Genomic DNA, 19,710 nt, shown 5'->3' with positions numbered 1-19,710 from the left:
TAAATACTATGTTACAACCGGAAGCAGTTTGGTTTGCGACACTTGCGATATTTACGACATATGAGTTGGTGCTGACTGTGAAGATGCGAATATGTTTCTCAAATTGACATTAGTTTTAGTTATTTTAGAATGTCTTTCACTTCATTCTATGGCGTCGTTGTCCGATGTGACATCTCTGGTGTTTGGAGATTCTTCAAATGGAATTGTTGCTGCCTTTGGCGACTTCGATGCTGATAAATCAACTGATATTTTTGTCCTGTCAAAAGATGGTAATGTATCTAAGCATACTATTCTACTCATGACAGTGACTCATAATTATATCTTCATACGATGAGTTAAAGATTAAAGATTTAGAGTAAAGATTCCAAACATGATTACAGTAACATACGTTTTTTTAACAAACGCTAATATAACAAACTGACTGTCACTAGGAACTGATTTTGTGGTCCCGGCCAATAGCTGTATATCATGTCTTATCATATATCGAGTATAAGATAGTTTTGATGGATATAACGCACGAAGAAAGTGAAATCTCCTTTTTGCCCTGTGTGTCATCTGTCAATAACAATGTTTATGTTTATAACGAACTGTTAAGTTCTCATGTCACAAATAAGCCCATCAAAACTTCCACAGCCACGCGCAGCTGTTCATAGCTGGAATATACAGCTGAATGAAAGTGATTTACTGGATTAAATTCTGATAGTTTGTCTTTAGTTACACCCTCAATCAAAACAGTGATTAGTTAATGCCTTTGAAATGGGCAAAACCTGACCAGTTCCAAAGTTCAAAGTGAACTAACAGATTTCCTCACTGACGGCAAGGTACTCTCATGCATGTGTCAATGAAAAAATACTTTATGACTTAGGATGACTTTATCCAAGATATCAGACAGTTGAAATATGTGTAAATATTTAAAAAAGTATGTTTATTATGAACTAACATTACATGATTTGTTGTCCCGTTGAGGTTGTTATGACCATAGTTTCTGATCTGTGTATTTCCTCAGACAGTGACTGAATGTTATCCAAAGTGCCATAAGAATATCGTATGTATTTGATAATTGAATAAAGACTCTCCAAAGAGATGTCAGTGATAAATCTAGATCTGATCAGAGGCCAGTGTTCATCCCCAAATGTCAAAAACAATATTTTCAAATTTTTATAAATACCCTGTATTTGGAGAAAGAACAAATAAACAGGAAGATTTTGTCAAGCTTAGATATGTGATTGTAATTTTAAATACAATGTTAAAAACAACCTCTGAATTTAAGAAAATAGGAACTTTCATCAATTCCAAATTTGAATGAAGTAACAATAATTCCGTATTTGTTTGTCAAATAAACCCCTGAGATGACTATGCAGAAACAATGCACATTTGCAGACTTCTCAGCCCTTATGTACCACTAAGTGAGGTGAGGTGAGGTGAAATTGGGTTTTACGTCATGCTTGAGAATATTTCGCTCATATGACAACGTGCATGCATGTGTATGTGTATGTGCGGCTGCTTGTACTAGCCCAGACTGAAGCTGGTTTTATAGTGCTAGCCCACTGAGATACCATGCCACAGTGAAGCATGAATACCCCACTCAGACACATTATACTGACTCCGAGCCGACCAGTCCTTGTTGTACCCATTAATGCCGAACGCCAGACAGGGACCAACAAGTACCATATTTTAACGTCTTTTGGTATGGCGGTCGGGATCGAACCAATGTTCCGCCTCGGCTGGATTATAATACACCAATTGCATGTGTCCCACTAAATGATAATGTTATATCATTAGCATAAAATATCATTAGCATAAAAACAAATAAGAGTTGATGTTGATTTATTAATCTAAAAGTCACATATTTCCCTTGAAGGAGTGTTTTGATTAAATAGGTTGTGAATGCACCATACAAAATATGCCTTTGAGTTCCAAATTTTAAGTTAATAAGACAACTGGAACACAATATAGCCACTGACCGCTTATTGGGACTGGGTCCTGAATACAACAAATATGATGCTGATGTTACATTGACGTATCTCATGTAAACTACATGGTCCTTTAGTTTAGGGTAAGACAGTGATCTGTCAGTCAGCTGTAACATTAATGACATCCTCATAAATACAAAACTCCATGTTCAGCACAGTAAAGAGATACATTCTCATTCTCTCTCATTCTCACTCAAGGGGTGGTGGGGTAGCCTAGTGGTTAAAGCGTTGGCTCGTCACGCCGAAGACCCAAGTTCGATTCCCCATAAGTGTACAATGTGTGAAGCCCATTTCTGGTGTCCCCCGCCATGATATTGCTGGAATATTGCTAAAAGCGGCGTAAAACTAAACTCAGTCAGTCAGTCAGTCATTCTCACTCGCAGACATGCATGAGCATTTCCTGTCCATGAAGTCCAGTACAATTTGTCTATGGTTCATCTTCACAGCAATAGTTGATCTTCACTGCATCAACATTATCAACTTCTGAAAATATATTAAAATTAACAGGTAACACATATTGCAGAAAATAAAATTGAATTAGTACATTTGATTAGCATGATCAGGATCAGACTGTAAACCATAATTTTGAAAATATCCCCAGTGAAACGTCATCAAGCATACCATCTTCCCGGGGCTGCAAAAGTCCACTTTCCTTCTAGCCCAATTAGACTGGAATTTTGTAGCTTGACCATAGCTCCTCCAGTGGCTATTACAAACTATGTCTCTCCTATTGGCCTACCAGACCTATCCCCTATGTCACCTCCTATATCACTTGCATTTGCTTCAAACAATATGATGGTGCCTGGTCAATAATCAAGATCTCTGTTGTTACAATACACCTTCACAAATGCATCAGCACCCTATGAAAAAACATAAGAAGATTTTGCAAACATCTTTCTATGCCCATTTGATGGTACATTTAGCGTTATTTATGGATATACTAATGGAACAGAGACAGTTGTGTGAGGAGCATGATGCCTTTGGTGACGTGTGCACGATTATCATGTTTCATCTATTCATAGGTTTTGCTATCAATGGGAAGTGAATCATAAAAGAATCATCTAGATTTGAGATTCAGCACATTGTCACATGTCATCAACATATTGTGTTAAACATGAGTGCAGTGTACTATTGTTTTGTTTGTGATTTTGTGTCTGTGACTTAACATGTTAAACATGCTATAGGGTTACTTGCTCTTTTCACAATATGTCTATCTGTGGAATCTGATGTTGCTTCCATAGTATTTGTTGATACCTGAACGTCCTAAGGCCCTTTTGACAAAGCAGTCATAATGCCAAGATTGTCGGAAATCTCCAACTTTATGATAGGCTTATGACACTGACAGTGATAGTGCTACAATCACTTTGTGGAATGGGGCCCTCAACTCACTTGGGCCCTTGTAGCTATTCTACCAAATTGATTGATTGATTGTTGCTTAATGCCACACACAGCAATATTCCAGCTATATGGCAGCGGTCTGTAAATAATTGAATCTGGACCAGACAGTTCAGTGATCAACAGCATGAGCATCGATCTACGCAATTGGAATACGATGACCACCCACCTACCACACTGCTCATGGTCCAAAGTAGACCCATGGCTTTTACACAGCCTCTGCTAGATAATACCCATTTAATTGAATTTTCTTGTTTGTTTTTGTTTTTTAGGAAAAAGATTGTGTTTACTTCTGGGTCATGCTGAAGTAACGCCTACTGTGACAGATATTCCCTTCCTGAATCGCACTGTTCTTGAGGCCAGCGACATTGACCCTCTGACTGTCACCAGCGTGGTGCCAGCGGACTTCGATGGGGACTCTATGATGGACGTGATGCTAATACTTCAGGATACACGCCAGCCAACCAACTCCTTGAGTGTCAGGATTTACTGGGGAAATGGACTCAATCTGGATAGAAGTAAGGGGAAAATATACCTGGAGAAATGTCTCACACTGACTGAAGAAATCAGTTCATATGACTCGTTTATATTTTTGGCAAAACAGTCTCAGACATTGGTCCTCATATGACACTTTTCAATTTTCTGTGGATTGCCTGATCTGAAGAAATCCATATTCAGTGAACAAAATATAAATTACATGTAAAATAAACTTAGGCCAGACCAGTTTTATTTCTTGTTTTACGGATCTGCCGGTCGTATTTTTTCAAGAACAAGAAAAAAAATAAAAATTAATTTGCCCTGCTCAAAAAATTAAATCCTAATGTTTTTATTGGCCAAAAATGTAAACTTACAAGAAAATGTTTTTTTGATTGTATTTTGCCCCATATACACTTCATAAATTGCCAAAAGTAAAATACTTTTAGCATTTAGAAGGAATATTACTTTATGACTTTATATATACAGTAGAACACGGATATAACGAACTCCAAGGGACCAAGAAATTTAGTTCGCTATATCCGTTGTTCGTTATTCACATTTGACCGCCATCTTGGATTGTAGAGATGTAGACATTCACAGACATTACCTATATCATGTTGATAAATATGAAGTTTATTTTTATAATAAAATTGAAATAATACAACTACAACTTAAATAAATTATTTTTTAATGAAAATGCAAGCTTACATTTATAATGTCCAGATAAACCACGAAAGAAGCAAAAACTGTAGCAATTTTTTTTCCATTTGTGACATCTCATAACATGCCCGTGCCTTTTTCTTTTAAATTTTCATTTTTATGTAATCAGACTTTCCGTTCGTTAACATGACACAACAACGGGAAATACCTCCGTTTTCGAAGCTTCTTATAAATAACATGCGAGGCGAATCGTGTGGTGTCTGGTATCGTTCGACAGCTCTGGAACATCAACAATATCACTGTACCCTTGCCGAGAGTATTTTCACAGTTGTAAAAAAGCGATTTTATTGGATAAAGATTGACGCTTTTTTCGCCACAGTCTGCTATAAGGATCGTGATTGGTCAAAATCAGACACGTGACCTAAGGCAGCCAATCATACTACGGCAATGGATACCGTCCTCGTCAACGAAAACGATTATTTGGCCTGACACTGAGTGAGTTCGCTAATCACGTCGTGAATTGGGTCTAGGGGGTAGTAAATCAGTTCGCTATAGCCGTTAATTCGCTACTCACGAGTTCGTTATTCACGTATAATTTTAATGACATTATAAAGGACTGTTGACGGGACTTTTAAATTTGTTCACTATATCCGTTTGTACGCTATATCCGTGTTCGCTATAACCATGTTCTACTGTATATATTTTTCCCTGCTGCCGAGGACAAAAATCCGTAAAACAAGAAATAAAATTGGTCTGGCCTTAAAATATTTTTTTAATGTTTTCTCTTTGAAGAATTGTAAATGCATAGATGAATCTACAAAATTACACAAGTGGTAACTATGAATCTTTAAGGTAATATTTGATCAAATCCACTGCATATAGTCTCTGGCCAGTGCAAACTAGGAAGATCAAGTGAACAAATCCTGCTCATACTGAACAATATAACACTACCCCCCTCAAAGTAGAATTACCAGGTAATCCCTGGCAAAATAAACCTATCCAAACAACTAAATAATTAGCACAAAATGTTACTTTTGTTCTAGCCTATCAAAACTCACTGGTTGTATCTTTTTTGTGTCTAATCAAAGATGAATCGTTATTTGTATTTCAGAAACCTACCTGAATCTGAATGAAACATTAAGGGATCAACCACAAGTTCTTGAGTAAGTCATGAATTTGATCACTGGATTGCCTGGTCCAGATTCGATTATTTACAGACCACCGCCATATAGCTGGAATATTGCCGAGAGTCACGTTAGTTAAACAACAAAGGAAGGGAAAGTTTTGTGTAAGCTTCCTGAATTTTTAACTCACCTGACTTAAAGTGGACCAATGAATACACCTTTGTCTGTTCAGGAGGTTTTCAATATGGCTGCCACATCTCCCATACAGAAAAAGAACCCCAACAATTTATGTCTGTTTTATTTTCACAATGCAGTAAAAATAATATGTACATAGTTAGTTATAGGACTGAATACATATATTAAGTTGCAGTTTTGTTGATTTTAATAATATTACCTGTGTATATTTTGACCACACTCATTTGAGCTTCATGTACTACAATGGCTGCCAGTAAAACCATGGCAAGCATGATGTAAATCTCCCACACTGAACATTATGCATGCAAACGATTAAAATGTATTTTAATAGGCATTGAGGATGTTGGATTGTAGAACTTGTTTTAATTCTTTTGCTTAGCATTCTTTAACCTGTATGATAATATTCCAGAAAAAAAAGTAAGGTTAGCTACTGAGCCTTGTACCGCTATTTGAACCACTAGTTATCCATGCTAACATTCTGATATGTTGGAGTTATTATTTTAAATACATTTGTAAGTGTATTCACTTCACTGATTGTGTGTTTCCTGACTTTCCAGTGCTAATGGAGACATGATCCCTGATTTGCTTGCTGAGTTCACAAACAAGTCTCGTGCTTTTTGGATATTCAGGTAAACTTGAGTGTGAGACTTTTCCATGTTTCTAGGGAAAATATGGACTTCAGTGGCCATACTGAATGTTTAAGTCAATTGTTGAGACCTGCTGGACTTGACAAGCAACCATATCTTCTTGTGTTTGTTGCACAGTTTGTCTTCATGCTGTGTAGAAGGTGCTTCACATGGACAACGATACTAAACCCAAAATACAAGGATATGTACGATGAACACTGTTTATTGCAATCTGCACTGAATTTTGCTAGTTTACAACATGATAAACCTGAGCACAACAGCAGATTTGTTGATATGCTATTTTCGATGACGTGAAGATGTGTGATCGCTGGGCAGCTTTTTTAATATGAGAGCCACGGATTACCCAGTGGTTTAACTGAATCCGCGGTATCGCGAAGAGTGTAATTGCGGGGACGACTGTATTGCGATTTGGCTTTGTTATCAGGCCATTGTATTCCTGTATATTACACTAGTGTAATACCGCTAGATGTATGACGTCATAGTGGTTTACAGTTATGACGTCACAATGCTAATATCACTGTCACAATGGTGTTAGACCTTGCTTGACTTGCGGAAGCTGACAGTCATCACATTGTTTCTATCAGTTAATGTTGGAGAGTAATAAACAGAATACTAAACTCGCTTCCGTGAAATACCACTTTTTATTAAACTCATGAAAGATTTAGCATCAAAACTCGTTTTCGCTCGTTTGATACCAAATCAATAAAAATGTTATTAAACAGAAGGTCGTTTAGTATCCTCTGCCTAGGTGACCTCACTACATCACAGCTCCAGCAGACATCCTTTGACTCCTCTATGTGAATCACTCTGTCCCTTGTATTACAGCAAGCACAGAAACTACACAGTGCAGTATCTACACAACGGAACCTCCTCTGAATTGCCTGAACTCCACGTCCCACAGGCATCTGGATTCCTGGACATCAACCACGACATGACGCCAGGTAACTATAGCAACCATGGTCCTTATCTCTTATATGTGGTTCTATGTTTGGCAGACTAAACAGAAAAAATTCTTCACAAATCATAATAATCAACTAATTTTGGAATTGTCCATACTGCCATCCACATGTTTATTTCTTGACTAGACAGTATACTGTATTACGATTGAACTGAAGCACCCAAAAAAAATCACAACACAAATCATCTCCCTTCTTTCTATCCAATCAGAACACGTGTTACATCGACTTAAATCCAATTCTGAAAATCAGAAACTAGCAATAGAAAGTGGGGCTACAAATATCCCTCCTCTGCCGATGACTTATGTTGATGTAACACAAGACATTTAATGGCTAGCTTGTCCATTGTCAACGAGGGCGATGGAGACTCCATTGATCCACCATTACCGGTACATGATGGAGTTCTGTCTAGAAGAAACGTTTGCGCATCGTGCAGGGGAAGAGGTCCTAGTTTTCCCAAAGCATACAGAAATTACTGAGGCTTTGCAAATGATCACTTTTGAAACAACCTTGCTGATTGCACAACTAAATCTGATTGCAACCAATCACGAATCATGAACACTCGCACCATGAAAGGACCGTATTAGAACAGAGGTTACGTGGGAAGATATGACTTGAGTAACCTCTGTGGGAAGACAATGCTAGTTAACAGGTCAACCAAATAGTTAGACCTGTGTCATATAATTAGGAAACAATGTTTACACTGTTGATTGAATATTGTTGTTTCATGAGCTACAAGGGTGCTGCCTATGCTGTCAAACTTTCTATATTCTGTTCCTTATAGTGAAATGTTGCATTTGTGAATCGCCTTTGTAGATACTGTAAGAAATGCTTGCAGCTCTTGAATAAGAAAATGTATCAGTTAATCATTGTTTGCTTCTGAGAATGGTATATCTTAGTTTTCAAGGTTTGTGGGATCAACTTGCACTATGTCCTTGATGGTGTTCAGATTCCAGCCGTATGTCTTACAAACTGTGCCTGTGAAGTTCCGGGTTAGAATTGATCTTCAGTAACCCATGCTTGTCGAAAGAGGTGACTAACGGGATCGGGTGGTCAGGCTCGCTGACTTGATTGACACGTCATCGTTTCCCAATTGCATAGAACGATGCTCATGATGTTGATCACTGGATTGTCTGGTCCAGACTGGATTATTTCCAAACCTCCGCCATATAGCTGGAATATTGCTAAGTGTGGCATTAAACAACTAACCAACCAATCTTACAAACTGACACAATAAATGATGAAGTTTTAATGACAGTGTTGCCGTTTATATGTAATTGATGCTTGTTTTCTGTTCAGATCTGATTGTGATGTCTCTTGACTCCCAGATGAAAAAACAGTTTGAGATCTGGAATAATACAGTGAGTTTGTGATTGGCTAATTTACTAAATGCTTCACTCCTACAAAAGTGTCCAAATGTTCAACATGTGTTTGTACATAACAATACTGTAACCTGCCCGGGTCTAATGAATCAGTAAATCTGATGGTGCATGATGAAAGAATTTTGTGTCTTCAGAATGGAGAGTTCATTTGGAACCAAACAATTCCTATCCCTGATGAAGCTGTAGAAGTAGGACATCCAACATTTGTTGACATGAGTAAGTCCTCTGTTGCTTATATAACACTATCCTGAAGGAATTCATGGTCAGACACTGAGACAGTGAAATATCCAGACGGCTTATCCCTTTCAACAAGTTTCCACTCATCAGACTGCAGTCATATGGACATTTGTTCTGCAATAGTGATTTGCTTGATCAGCTAGTAAGAGAAGTAAAGTAAATGTTGAGTGTGATATTGAAATATATTGTGAACACATATTGCAGAATTTATTAAAGTTAGATATGTTTAATTATTTCAGATAGCGATCATCGCATAAACATTGTGTTACCAGCTTGCACAGATGCTGCCTGTTCCTCGAGTATGATCTTTGTATGGTCTCAGCACAAGGTAGACAACTCTGCTGTTCAATGTTGTAAAGGCCACTAAGAATATTTTTTGGATGGGCTTTTCTTTTATAATTACAATATTCTTGCTAAAAACAGCTCCTTATTTAGCTCTGGAGCTGCCATTTTCCGTTTTTGGCTTTTCTGAATCATAATGCTTGTTGTTTCTCGATGTCATCTATCGCTAATCTTTTACTTATTTGTGTTGTCAGTTTTCACAAATGTATATCTGTTTATCCAGTGGCACAAAATGGGCGTAAACTTCAAAGAATCAAATGGCAGAACGTGGAACTTTGTACCAATGGCAAATCAACTTCCTCCCGTGAATATTCCCCCAATGCTTCGTGCAGGGGATTTAAATCTCAATTCCTATCCCGACGCTGTCACCGTCCTGTCGACAAACACTAAAGGGTGAGTAACCAACTCTTACCTCGACGCTGTGAGTAACAAGATATTCTTGCTGCTGATCGGACATCCTCAGATATCTACAGTATTATCTCTCAGTCTCAGTCTCCAGCTCTCTCGTCACCAACTCACAATTTGTGTCCCACATGACCTTGAAATCAACAACCAAAAGCCAAACATTATTCCAGTATAGCACAAAAATAGTCTCACTTGCATTTATACTTTCATTCATTTTCAATTCAGAATACTGTATAGACTGAACTCTTATCTGGAAAGTTGTTCCATGAAGACTAAGAAAAGAGTAAAGTCCCAGTGGTCTTTGAAACTTCATGATGTAATTGTCTCAGACTCAAAATAAAGCTATTGTTGCAAATGGGGCTGGGATCGATATAAAAGTGTGTGAGTAGGTCTGCTTACTTTCACGCCACTTTTAGCAGTTTTAGCAGTATTCCATCAACATCGCAGGAGACACTGGAGATGTAAAAGATAGGGACATGATACAGAGGAAGATTGAGGTAAAGGTTCTGATGACTTAATGTTCACTGGGTCAGTTAACATGGTGGTGCTCTCATGGAGTGTAGTGGCAGGATGTGTTAGACAAACTGGCTATATTGTCTTCAACCTATAGAGTTGTAAGTTCAAATCTCAGCAGAAAGGAATGTGCAGTGGATGTTCATTTGTGTTCTAGTAACAAGACATATGGAGCTTTTTTCCTGGAGAATGTTGCCTGTTCCTCGGCATGTGACGGCTTCTCACAGACGTACAGCATCGCCTTCCACGCTCCCCTGCAACCCCTGGGGCCAGACATGCAGCAGGTGTCGTTCTTCGACCTGCAGGACGACGTGAGTGCACCAGATAATCAGATCAAGTGTGTGTGTTTGAGATTGGTAGTGAAATCTCAGTTGTCATACATACAGTAAACACACATTCATTGAAGAATAAGTATGATATGACTGCTGTTAAGACTATATTTGCATCAATGGTTTCAAGGCTAATATGTTCCTGGTGGGTGGTAGTTAGAGTTACTTCCCTTAGACTGGTGTATTCTGGGGAGCCTTTGAACAAAGGATGCTATGTGAAATGGGGTTTAACACTGCGCTGAACTTCTCAATGATTCCACTATGTGAGTGATATGCATGCACAGGTGTGTGCAGCTGCTTGTACTAGTGTGGACTTATCAATTGTGATAGTGCTGTCCCACTGAGATACTGATTTATCCCCTGTTGTAACCTTTCGTGTCTTTTGGGGATCGAACCACCTATCTTCCAATGTCTGCGTTGACACTCTGTCCACTACCCCATAAACGTTCATTCATTAAAAAAATTAAGCTCTTAAATCTTTCTGACTCGGGTCAGATAGTTAGCATGTAAATGTAATGGAGATATTTGTCTCTGAAGGGCGTGCAGAGGTCAAGCCAGTCGGTACAACAAAATGTCACTGTACAATATACATGGTTGATTGGTTGGACAGGGATTTACAGGACGCGAATTCCTGTGTCCTATACTCATAAAATTTGACAATGGACGCAACAAAATTTATTAGCACATCAACAGGGACGCAGAAAAAGTCCAAATACTTTTAAATTCCAATCAAGTAACAATAAGTTATCAAAGAGTTTGCTACTAGCTGGGTTATGGTGTCATTTGCAATTCAATTACTGTAACAAATAATATGATGATCATGATACATAAACAATATAACAGTATTCATAATAATATTTATGTGTCTGGACCCCCAATTTGTTGTCCGGGACCCCTGAAAATTAAGAGTCCCAGGGACCCTCAAAAACAGGACTCAAGGTAAATCCCTGGTTGGATTAGGAGAGGTATGTCTATCTGTAACATGGATGTTTGCTTCTGGTTACCAGGGTGTGTTGGACATCTTGGTTAACACCATCAGTTCCAAGGATGCACACATCACAGCTCTCAGGCAGACTTTCTCTGAAGACGCCTGCTTCCTGAAAGTGCTGGGTGAGTAGGCCTTGTCTTTAGGGGTTCCCATGGTGTAGTGTTTGGCGGATTGTATTCACTGTCACTGAGCTGATACGTTTTACATATTCACAGTTGTGCTGTGAACCCGCTCCCTCTTTCTCTCCTTCTCCCCCTTTCACTCTCTCTCCCACTGCCTCTCCCCTTCTTTCTTTCTCCCCTCTCTCCCTCTCATTCTCTCTCCCTCTACCTCACTCCATCTTTCTGTCCCTCTCCCTACCCGTGAAGATCCGGGTTAGAACTGGTCTTCAGCAGCCCATGCTTGTCGTAAAAGACGATTAATGGAATCAGGCTCGCTGAATTGGTTGACACATGTCATCATATTCCAATTGCGTAGATGGATGCTCATGCTGTTGATCAGGATTGTCTAGTCCATTTACAGACCGCTGCCGCATAGCTGGAACACTACTGAGTGCAGGGTTTAACAAGAACCAACCAACCAACTCTCCCTCTCTTTCTCTCTCTCACTCCCTTTCTCTCTCCTCGCCCTTTATTTTTTAAGTCATCTTCTATAGCGCACAGTCTCCAAGCACCAAGTGATTGTTTGTGGCACTTAATCAGAATCTGATTATTATTACCCCGGATAACCCAAGCTGCCTGTTATGTGCTAGAAGGTTATAGTCACATGACTTTATCCAACCGGGTACCCATTTTCTGCTGGGTGAACAGAGGCAATATTGAACAAACTCACTTGCCTAAGGTGAGACCACATGTATCACATGTGCTTCGGTGTGGGGCTGGACCGAAGTCCTAGAAACTCTCAGGAGTCAAGCTGCCAAACATGGTCAACCATCCAAGGACTGTCCGAGCTTGGCGTTGCTTAACTTCAACTGATTCGTGACCTGTGCTCTGTGCTTTCACTCTCTCGTCTTTCTTTCTCCTTCTCCCCTCCTACTCTCTCTCTCTCTCGTCCATACTGATAAGTATCATATAATCTATATACAGTAAGGCCGCGTTAATTCGAACAGTGCCGTTTTTCATTAAAAATGTTCGGATAGTGAAACGTTCGTTTTGCTGACAGAAGTCCAGTACACCACACTGCAGTAGATTTACTTCCCTTTCACTTCACTGATAGAGACAAAAGGACGTATACTGTATATATCCGTAGATAAGCTAAATTTTGAGGACCAAAAATACCTGTTTGTAGATTCGGGTCGGCTTATCCATGGGTTACACTTTTGTCAAACTTGTTTTCAGGGGGTAAGAAAACAACATCGTATCGCTTTGTGTGAATGAACAAACAAGAGAAGACAACTTTGTCAGTAAAGACATCAAATTTTCAATTAAACATGGCAAGACAAGATTATTTACGTATTCAGTTCTAATTTGTTTTTGCTAGGCATTATCTTATAGGCAGTGATTAAGATTACCCTGTGTAATTGTCTCGTATACAGTGCCGGAAATAGCAATCAGCTGTGCAGTGCACACATTCCCCTACCGGTGATGGAGTTAAAACGTACCGATGTTATAACGAGATGAATTCTGATGAAGTGATCTTAAAAATATAGTATCTGAAACTATTATTTTATAAAGAGAAATATATTCTAGTATTATGTCATTTTAATTGCAGGTTTTGCTTTATAAATGTAAAATATTTATAATAACTAAGGTTATGCAACAGCTTTCTGATGTATTGCTGGATAGTCTTTATGCATGGAACATTTGACCTGTTACCGATGAGGTTTCGCACGATCTCTCTGCGAAAGCAGTTTGTTGACATGTGATCATCCAGCTACTATAATTATGACATTTAGCGAACAAAGTATGTATGCGTATCCATTTACTGTCAACTACACTTTATTTTCGAGATGTGAGTAGACGCATTATGTTAGTGATTGGCTATTGTTAGGCAATACGGCCGCCGAATTAATGAAGCAAAAACAAGTACAATTAACTAATCCGTTAGCGATAATTGATGTTCGGAGTCGGAGACTGAAGCATCGGATTAATGAATCAACAATTGATGTGTTTATATAGTAAACAAGATTGGTTAGATCTTGAGTTTGTTCAGATGGCACGGGAATCGGATTATGGGGGACTGGACTAACGCGGCCTGACTCTACTATGGTAATGATGCACTTTTACTGTACAATGTTCTGCTAAATGGTGGGTTGTACTGCCAGCTTGTCCATGTAATGAAGATGCTGAATGAGGTTAGCTGTATGTCTGTGTTTCAGTTGTCAGTGGATTGTGCAATGAAAACTGCCCAGATGGACACAAGGTAGGTCTAGCGGTCACCTGTGTTCAGTCAGTAAGGTCTTGGGATTAACAGTCATCATACAAGTACAATCATTTTGAATAAGAAAACCAAACTTATGCTGTGTTTTTTTTACATTCATAATAATATGAAATAAATGTGTCAAGTTATGGTTGGAATAATCATGCTGTGTATTTAGAGGTAATCAAACACAACAGTGTCAACACTCTCGATTGAAGCAGATTTAATGTGGTTAGGGACTTGAGCACAAAATTCCATCATGTCTGATGCTTATGAACATGCTTTTGTGTTTTCATTGATAGTTGTTGATGAAATGTTGATATCGTTTTGATCATGAACTTTGGCAAGTAAATTATGTTATTGGGCAACTGAAGGGTCAGTTTACTTTGGTTCATCTAATGTTTGAAATGGTTTGTAAATTCCTGGCCATGGTCGTTCAGTAGGTAGTGACTATATCAGGGTACAACTGAGAGGTCAGTAAGATAGGTAGTGATGAGTGAAGAAAGAAATCTCCGAGTCAGAGACGATGCATGTAGTATTGAGTTTTATGCTGTGATATAGCCTGTGTTTGTTGTGTGCAGCCCTATGGCGTGAATCAAGTAGGTCCGGTTGTCCGATTCACCACAACACGAGCTGATGGTGACACACAGATTGGAGTAGGTGAGGCAACAGTTTATGTCTTACAGCTGTGTTACCTGCGACAAGCAGTCACACTCAGAAGAGAAGGTGTCTTTAATTAAATCAGCATGGTCAGGATTAGTGACCCGTCATTTACAGGATGCAGTGATGTAGCTAGATTGTTTTGGTTTAGAACAGTTTCTGATTTCATGTAATTTTTATATGTTTATAACAAACTCAGATCAACATCGGACTTTAATAGCAATTAGACATCCTAGCCCAGTAGACATCAGCTGTCTTGAGCTTGTTTCAGTATAGTGAGTTATCCCCCCTTATCTTCCACAGCCTCTCAGCTCACACAGACTGCCTACTTCTCCCTCCAACTTCCGTTTGTACATTTTGGTCTTGGACAGATGCCCAACTTTGTTGACAAGTTGGAAGTTGGTATACAACACCCCAAGGACAAGGTACAGATATTTACTGGCAAAGACAGGTCTGAGTTGTGCCCCTTTGAACAATGGCTAGACACTAAAACAATTTGGAACATTTGTATGTAGCTTTAATCATAATCTTTAATGGGGTCAATATTTAGATAAGGCAGTTTAGTAATGTATAGGTTAGATTTCTATCACCAGTTATTTACATGATGATGTAGATGGTCTATATTGCTATATATTTTATATTTTCCCCTGAATGAAACATTTAACGTCAGAATTAGTCAATACTGTTGTGCTTCCCAGTGCAACCACATAGCTGTGAAACTGTATCTCCCAGGCAATGAAAGCATTTGTTGTATGACATCATGTTTCCAGCCTCCACGTCACAAGGAGTGGACTCAGCTGATTCCAAACTCTCAGTTGGTGATTATCCCTTATCCACTGGATGATCCATCATCGTAAGTAGCACTTATACACAATCACACATACCCATACTCACTCATACACACTCACACAGAAAACTTAGCCTGGAGTATTTATCAAAACAGAATTGATATTTCACTTGGATACTTTGATACATTAACACTGGCCATTCTTGGGTTAGGTGAGGGGCCGGTTATTTATAAGGATGGGACGGTTTTGATGCACCTATATACTGAAAATAATTACCCTTCCCTAATGCCTGTCAGGTTTTGGGATGACCCTCCTATTCGCTTTGTACAAGGTACTGGGGCGGTTGGGTAGCCTAGTGGTTAAAGTGTTAGCTCGTCACGCTGAAGACCCGGGTTCGATTCCCCACATGGGAACAATGTGTTAAGCCCTTTTCTGGTGTCCCCCGCTGTGATATTGCTGGAATATTGCTAAAAGTGGCGTAAAACTAAACTCAGTCAGTCAGTCAGTTGTACAAGGTACTAGCTACACACTATTCTTGAACTTCCCCAGGGGTGGTAGGATAGCTTAGTAATTAAAGTGTTTGTTCGTCACTCCGATGTGTGAAGACCCTCGCCAAGATACTTTTTGTAACCCTCGACTCCCTCACGACTCACCAGCCTAGAAAATCTAAACTTTGTTATTAATACACTACTGAAATTATGTTATTGTTCCTTCTTAATCATGATGATATTCTCTGTGTCTGTGTGTGTGTGTGCATGCGTGCGTGCATGTGTGCGTGCATGCGTGCGTGCCTAGTGGTTAAAGCATTCACTAACACCGAAGGCAGAAGCATACTACTTACAACCTTGCCAAGCTCCTCTACAGCCACATGTCATGAGTTCCCCTGGTGGGGCAGACAAATGGTTAAAGCTGAAGACCTGGGTTCTATTCCCCACATGGGTACAATGTGTGAAGCCTATTTCAGGTGTCCCCTGCAGTGATAGTGCTAGAATATCACTAACAGCTGCGTTAAACTAAACTCAGTCACTCACTATTAACATGGGTGTGAATGATTGAAATAATATTCAGCTTAGTATTTGTTCAAGATTAAACAGACATTGAAGTTTTCTTTTATATACATTAAAAATTAAGTGAACCTTATAAGATTCAGTGTTTGATAGATTGGTACATGTTAAAAGTGCTATGATTTTCTTGAGTTTGGTTTATATAACTCCTAATATGAAAATGATATATCCGTGATTGACCTAATGTAGAATATCTGGTAATTCTTTAAGTATCTGTTGACAGTTGACGTTTACCATTGTCTGTATGCAGGTGGGTGAACATCCTGTTCCTGACACCGAGTCGGCTGGTTCTCCTGACGGGGGCAGCCCTGCTGGGAACGTGTGGGTTTATAGCAGGAATTGTGGGAATTCTACACTGGAGGGAAAGGGTATGTGTGGCTAAGTAAATAGTTTGTTAAATGGCGATGTTGTAATAAGTCATCCGTCACAATATCGCCCTTTGTGATTACGCAGGGTAATCTGTGGCTCCCTTTGAAAAACAAAATTGCCCAGCGATCACACATCTTCACGTCATCGGAAAAAGCATATGAACAAATCCACTGTTGTGTTCAGGTTAATCATGTTGTAAACTAGCGAAGTTCAGTGCAGATCATAATAGAAAGTGTTCATTGTGTATCAACTCAGTGCAGAGGGAAATTCACTTTGTCAATCTTGATTTGGAACATGATTTCTTTTTTATTTAGTTTTTACTTCCATCTGTGTGTGCTATATATTCTAGACATGAAGTGAACAAGGGTTGCTTCACTCATTGTGTTCATCAAACTTGTGTTTTCAGGCTGAAGACAAGAAAGAGAAACTACAAGAAGCTCACAAGTTTCACTTTGATGCCATGTAAAGTGCTTGTGAGACTGCCAACCACACACAGCTGACGTGACAGTTACTCAACCAGACATCTTCCAGACATCATTTGACTTAGTTCATGTAGCAACTACAGTAGAGTATGACCACTATAGATCTAGAAGTAACATGAAATAATTTGTTAGGCCAGAAATCTACACATTTACAGAGCATCAATAGACTCCTCCTTGAAGTATTGTCAGACAAATTTGTTGTCCTACCATGTTTACAGTGCCTATAGGAAACACTAGTCAACTTTGAATATGGTTAATTATGGGGCAGTGTTACGTGTAGCTGTAAATCTGATCGAAACAACTTGTCAAATTCTATTTCATAAAGAACTGAAGCTTCTCTCCATTTGAGAACCCAGTTCCACTAGTAACTTCCCATAGTTTACACAGTCTAGAAGAAACTCCAGAAGAATTCATTAAGACATCCTGTCTCTGCAGTTGTCTTTAATCATGTGTGGTGCAATCTTGTAGCAGAAGATAACCATATAACATGATGGACTTGAATATTGGTACATTAAGTTAGACGGTATTCAAACAATGAAGTAAGATTGTCCTTAATCAAGTTTGGAAAATCAGAACTGGAAGCACATTTGGATTTTACATTTTGCATAGAAAAATGGTATCATTTGTTTGAAATTTTGTAGTTTAGTATCTCTGACAGAGATTGCTCATGGATTGTGAGCCAAGTTTATTTTGATAGTTTGTAGAAACTATTGAACATGTTCAAGATGCCATTCTGTAATTCCTTGTGCCCTGACCTGATGACCTGTTGGTTGTCTGTGCATGCAAGGTAAAGGGGGACCTAGACACACTGTGGGTACTGTCAGTCTCCTGAACAACAGGGGTTCATTCTACAAACCTTCCGTAGTGTTAGACTTCACATAGACTTTGTAGACGGTGTCTTCTTGCAAAGAGGTATCACATTGTGGTAGAGATTTTGAAGAGATCAGTTACGGCTTCTTAGATACCATGCATTGTGAGGACCAGAAAATCACAGAACTTTGTTTCAACTGAAGCATACCTTGACCGTTTTTTCATTTCTGTGATAATCCTGAAACAGGGGAAAGTTTGGGGGACCTCAATGAATCTGAGCAGATAAAGTTGTCAAGGAAACAATGTAGTGATATGCTTGTTTTTCTCTGAGTTATCACGGAGTGCTTGGTATCCTGTGATATTCTGGACAATAAGTTGTTTGACTCCAGGTTTAGTATGAATCAGGTGGATATGTCTGTTGTCATGGAGACAGGGCTTATTGAAGAAGTATTAACATTGTTTCTGACATGCATGTATTTCTTAAAGCAAAAATGTGTTTGACCATATTCTTTGATTTTTATCTAAGTCTTGTAACAAACTGACAGTGTAATACGCTTCATTTGTTTTACAATTAGCTCTGCCTGTTTTCCATTTTAACATCTGGCATGATCTAGTGAGAGATTTTGTTAGTCACTCAAGTTTTCTGTACCTTTTGTAATTTGGCGGTTGCACCTGAGGACTTGCTTACGCTGTCACCCTTGTGGAAGGTTCAGAGTTGTGATATGTGTGAACCTGATCTGTATTATTCTTGCCTCTCTGCATAATCAAGGCTATTGGGATCAGCTGAAACCGAGGCTGTGTAAGTCTGTCTTGTCATAACTGAGAATCTGGTTCAAGAGGAGTGAGTTGAGCATAGTGCTGCTTTGGTCAGTGATGTTGCTTTGGTTGGAAATAAAGACGATAGTGATGCTGATTACAGTCACTTACCACGTCGGTGAAATCCATGGACATGAAACTGAAGCAACAAGGATAACTTTGGCATGAATTGTGTTTGAAAACCCAGCTGCTGCTATGACAGAGGCTCAAGCCTGAACTGTTACCGTCAGCCATTTCGCCTCTGGTTCACCCATGGCCACTTACATACTAAAGCCTATACACACAGACCAGACGAACAGCAATAGCTGTGGTTTTAGATACTGCTGCAATTAGCTGGTGTGCATTGTGTACCTAGGTGTGTTTGGATCCTATAAACCTTGGTTTTAACTCCCCTATTTGTCCAGATTATACTCCTTGTTTTGTTGGGGGGCCATACCTATTCTGTAGGGTTTCATCAAGGTGTCTAGTACCCGGATCACAATGACCGGGATATAACTATACATTCCCCTGGTCTGAAGTAGGGTCCGCACCAACTAGATATGCTTGAGTTTTTCATGTATTAATTTATTTCCTTTAACATTATATATTTCATTTGTATGTCCTGGGAGGTTCATATTCTGAGTGTGTCATCTTCCTTCATATCATTCCTCATCTTCTGGCAGTAAGTATCATGTATGTATGCGTTATTGAATTTTTCTAACCCTTGCAGTATTTGTTTTGTGAAGGTCTGAACATTCCAA

At 39.0% G+C, this 19,710-nt stretch overlaps 1 protein-coding gene across 1 annotated transcript; it reads left to right on the top strand.

The window, feature by feature from the left end:
• The first annotated feature begins 34 nt into the window (after positions 1-34).
• On the top strand, positions 35-17,642 carry LOC124260299 (T-cell immunomodulatory protein-like). The gene is made up of 17 exons (XM_046694577.1): positions 35-269; positions 3,641-3,886; positions 5,617-5,668; positions 6,382-6,453; positions 7,297-7,412; positions 8,727-8,788; positions 8,944-9,025; positions 9,286-9,374; positions 9,612-9,781; positions 10,464-10,617; positions 11,643-11,745; positions 13,941-13,984; positions 14,563-14,641; positions 14,945-15,066; positions 15,412-15,494; positions 16,744-16,861; positions 17,269-17,642. The coding sequence occupies exons 1-17, from the start codon at positions 92-94 to the stop codon at positions 17,326-17,328; spliced, it is 1,830 nt and encodes a 609-aa protein (XP_046550533.1). The 5' UTR covers positions 35-91; the 3' UTR covers positions 17,329-17,642.
• Positions 17,643-19,710: the final 2,068 nt, after the last annotated feature.

This window comes from Haliotis rubra, unplaced genomic scaffold (assembly GCF_003918875.1).
Source record: "Haliotis rubra isolate DU_JTF1 unplaced genomic scaffold, ASM391887v1 Scf76, whole genome shotgun sequence".
NCBI lineage: Eukaryota > Metazoa > Mollusca > Gastropoda > Lepetellida > Haliotidae > Haliotis > Haliotis rubra.
This window is presented reverse-complemented; position numbering and strand designations above follow the sequence as displayed.

Excerpts from the sequence above, each read along its gene's own strand:
- LOC124260299 (XM_046694577.1), top strand. The coding sequence starts at position 92 with ATGTTTCTCAAATTGACATTAGTTTTAGTTATTTTAGAATGTCTTTCA. Across the intron at positions 3,887-5,616 it reads TGGACTCAATCTGGATAGAA|AAACCTACCTGAATCTGAAT; the intron begins GTAAGGGGAAAA and ends TTTGTATTTCAG. Across the intron at positions 9,375-9,611 it reads TTGTATGGTCTCAGCACAAG|TGGCACAAAATGGGCGTAAA; the intron begins GTAGACAACTCT and ends CTGTTTATCCAG.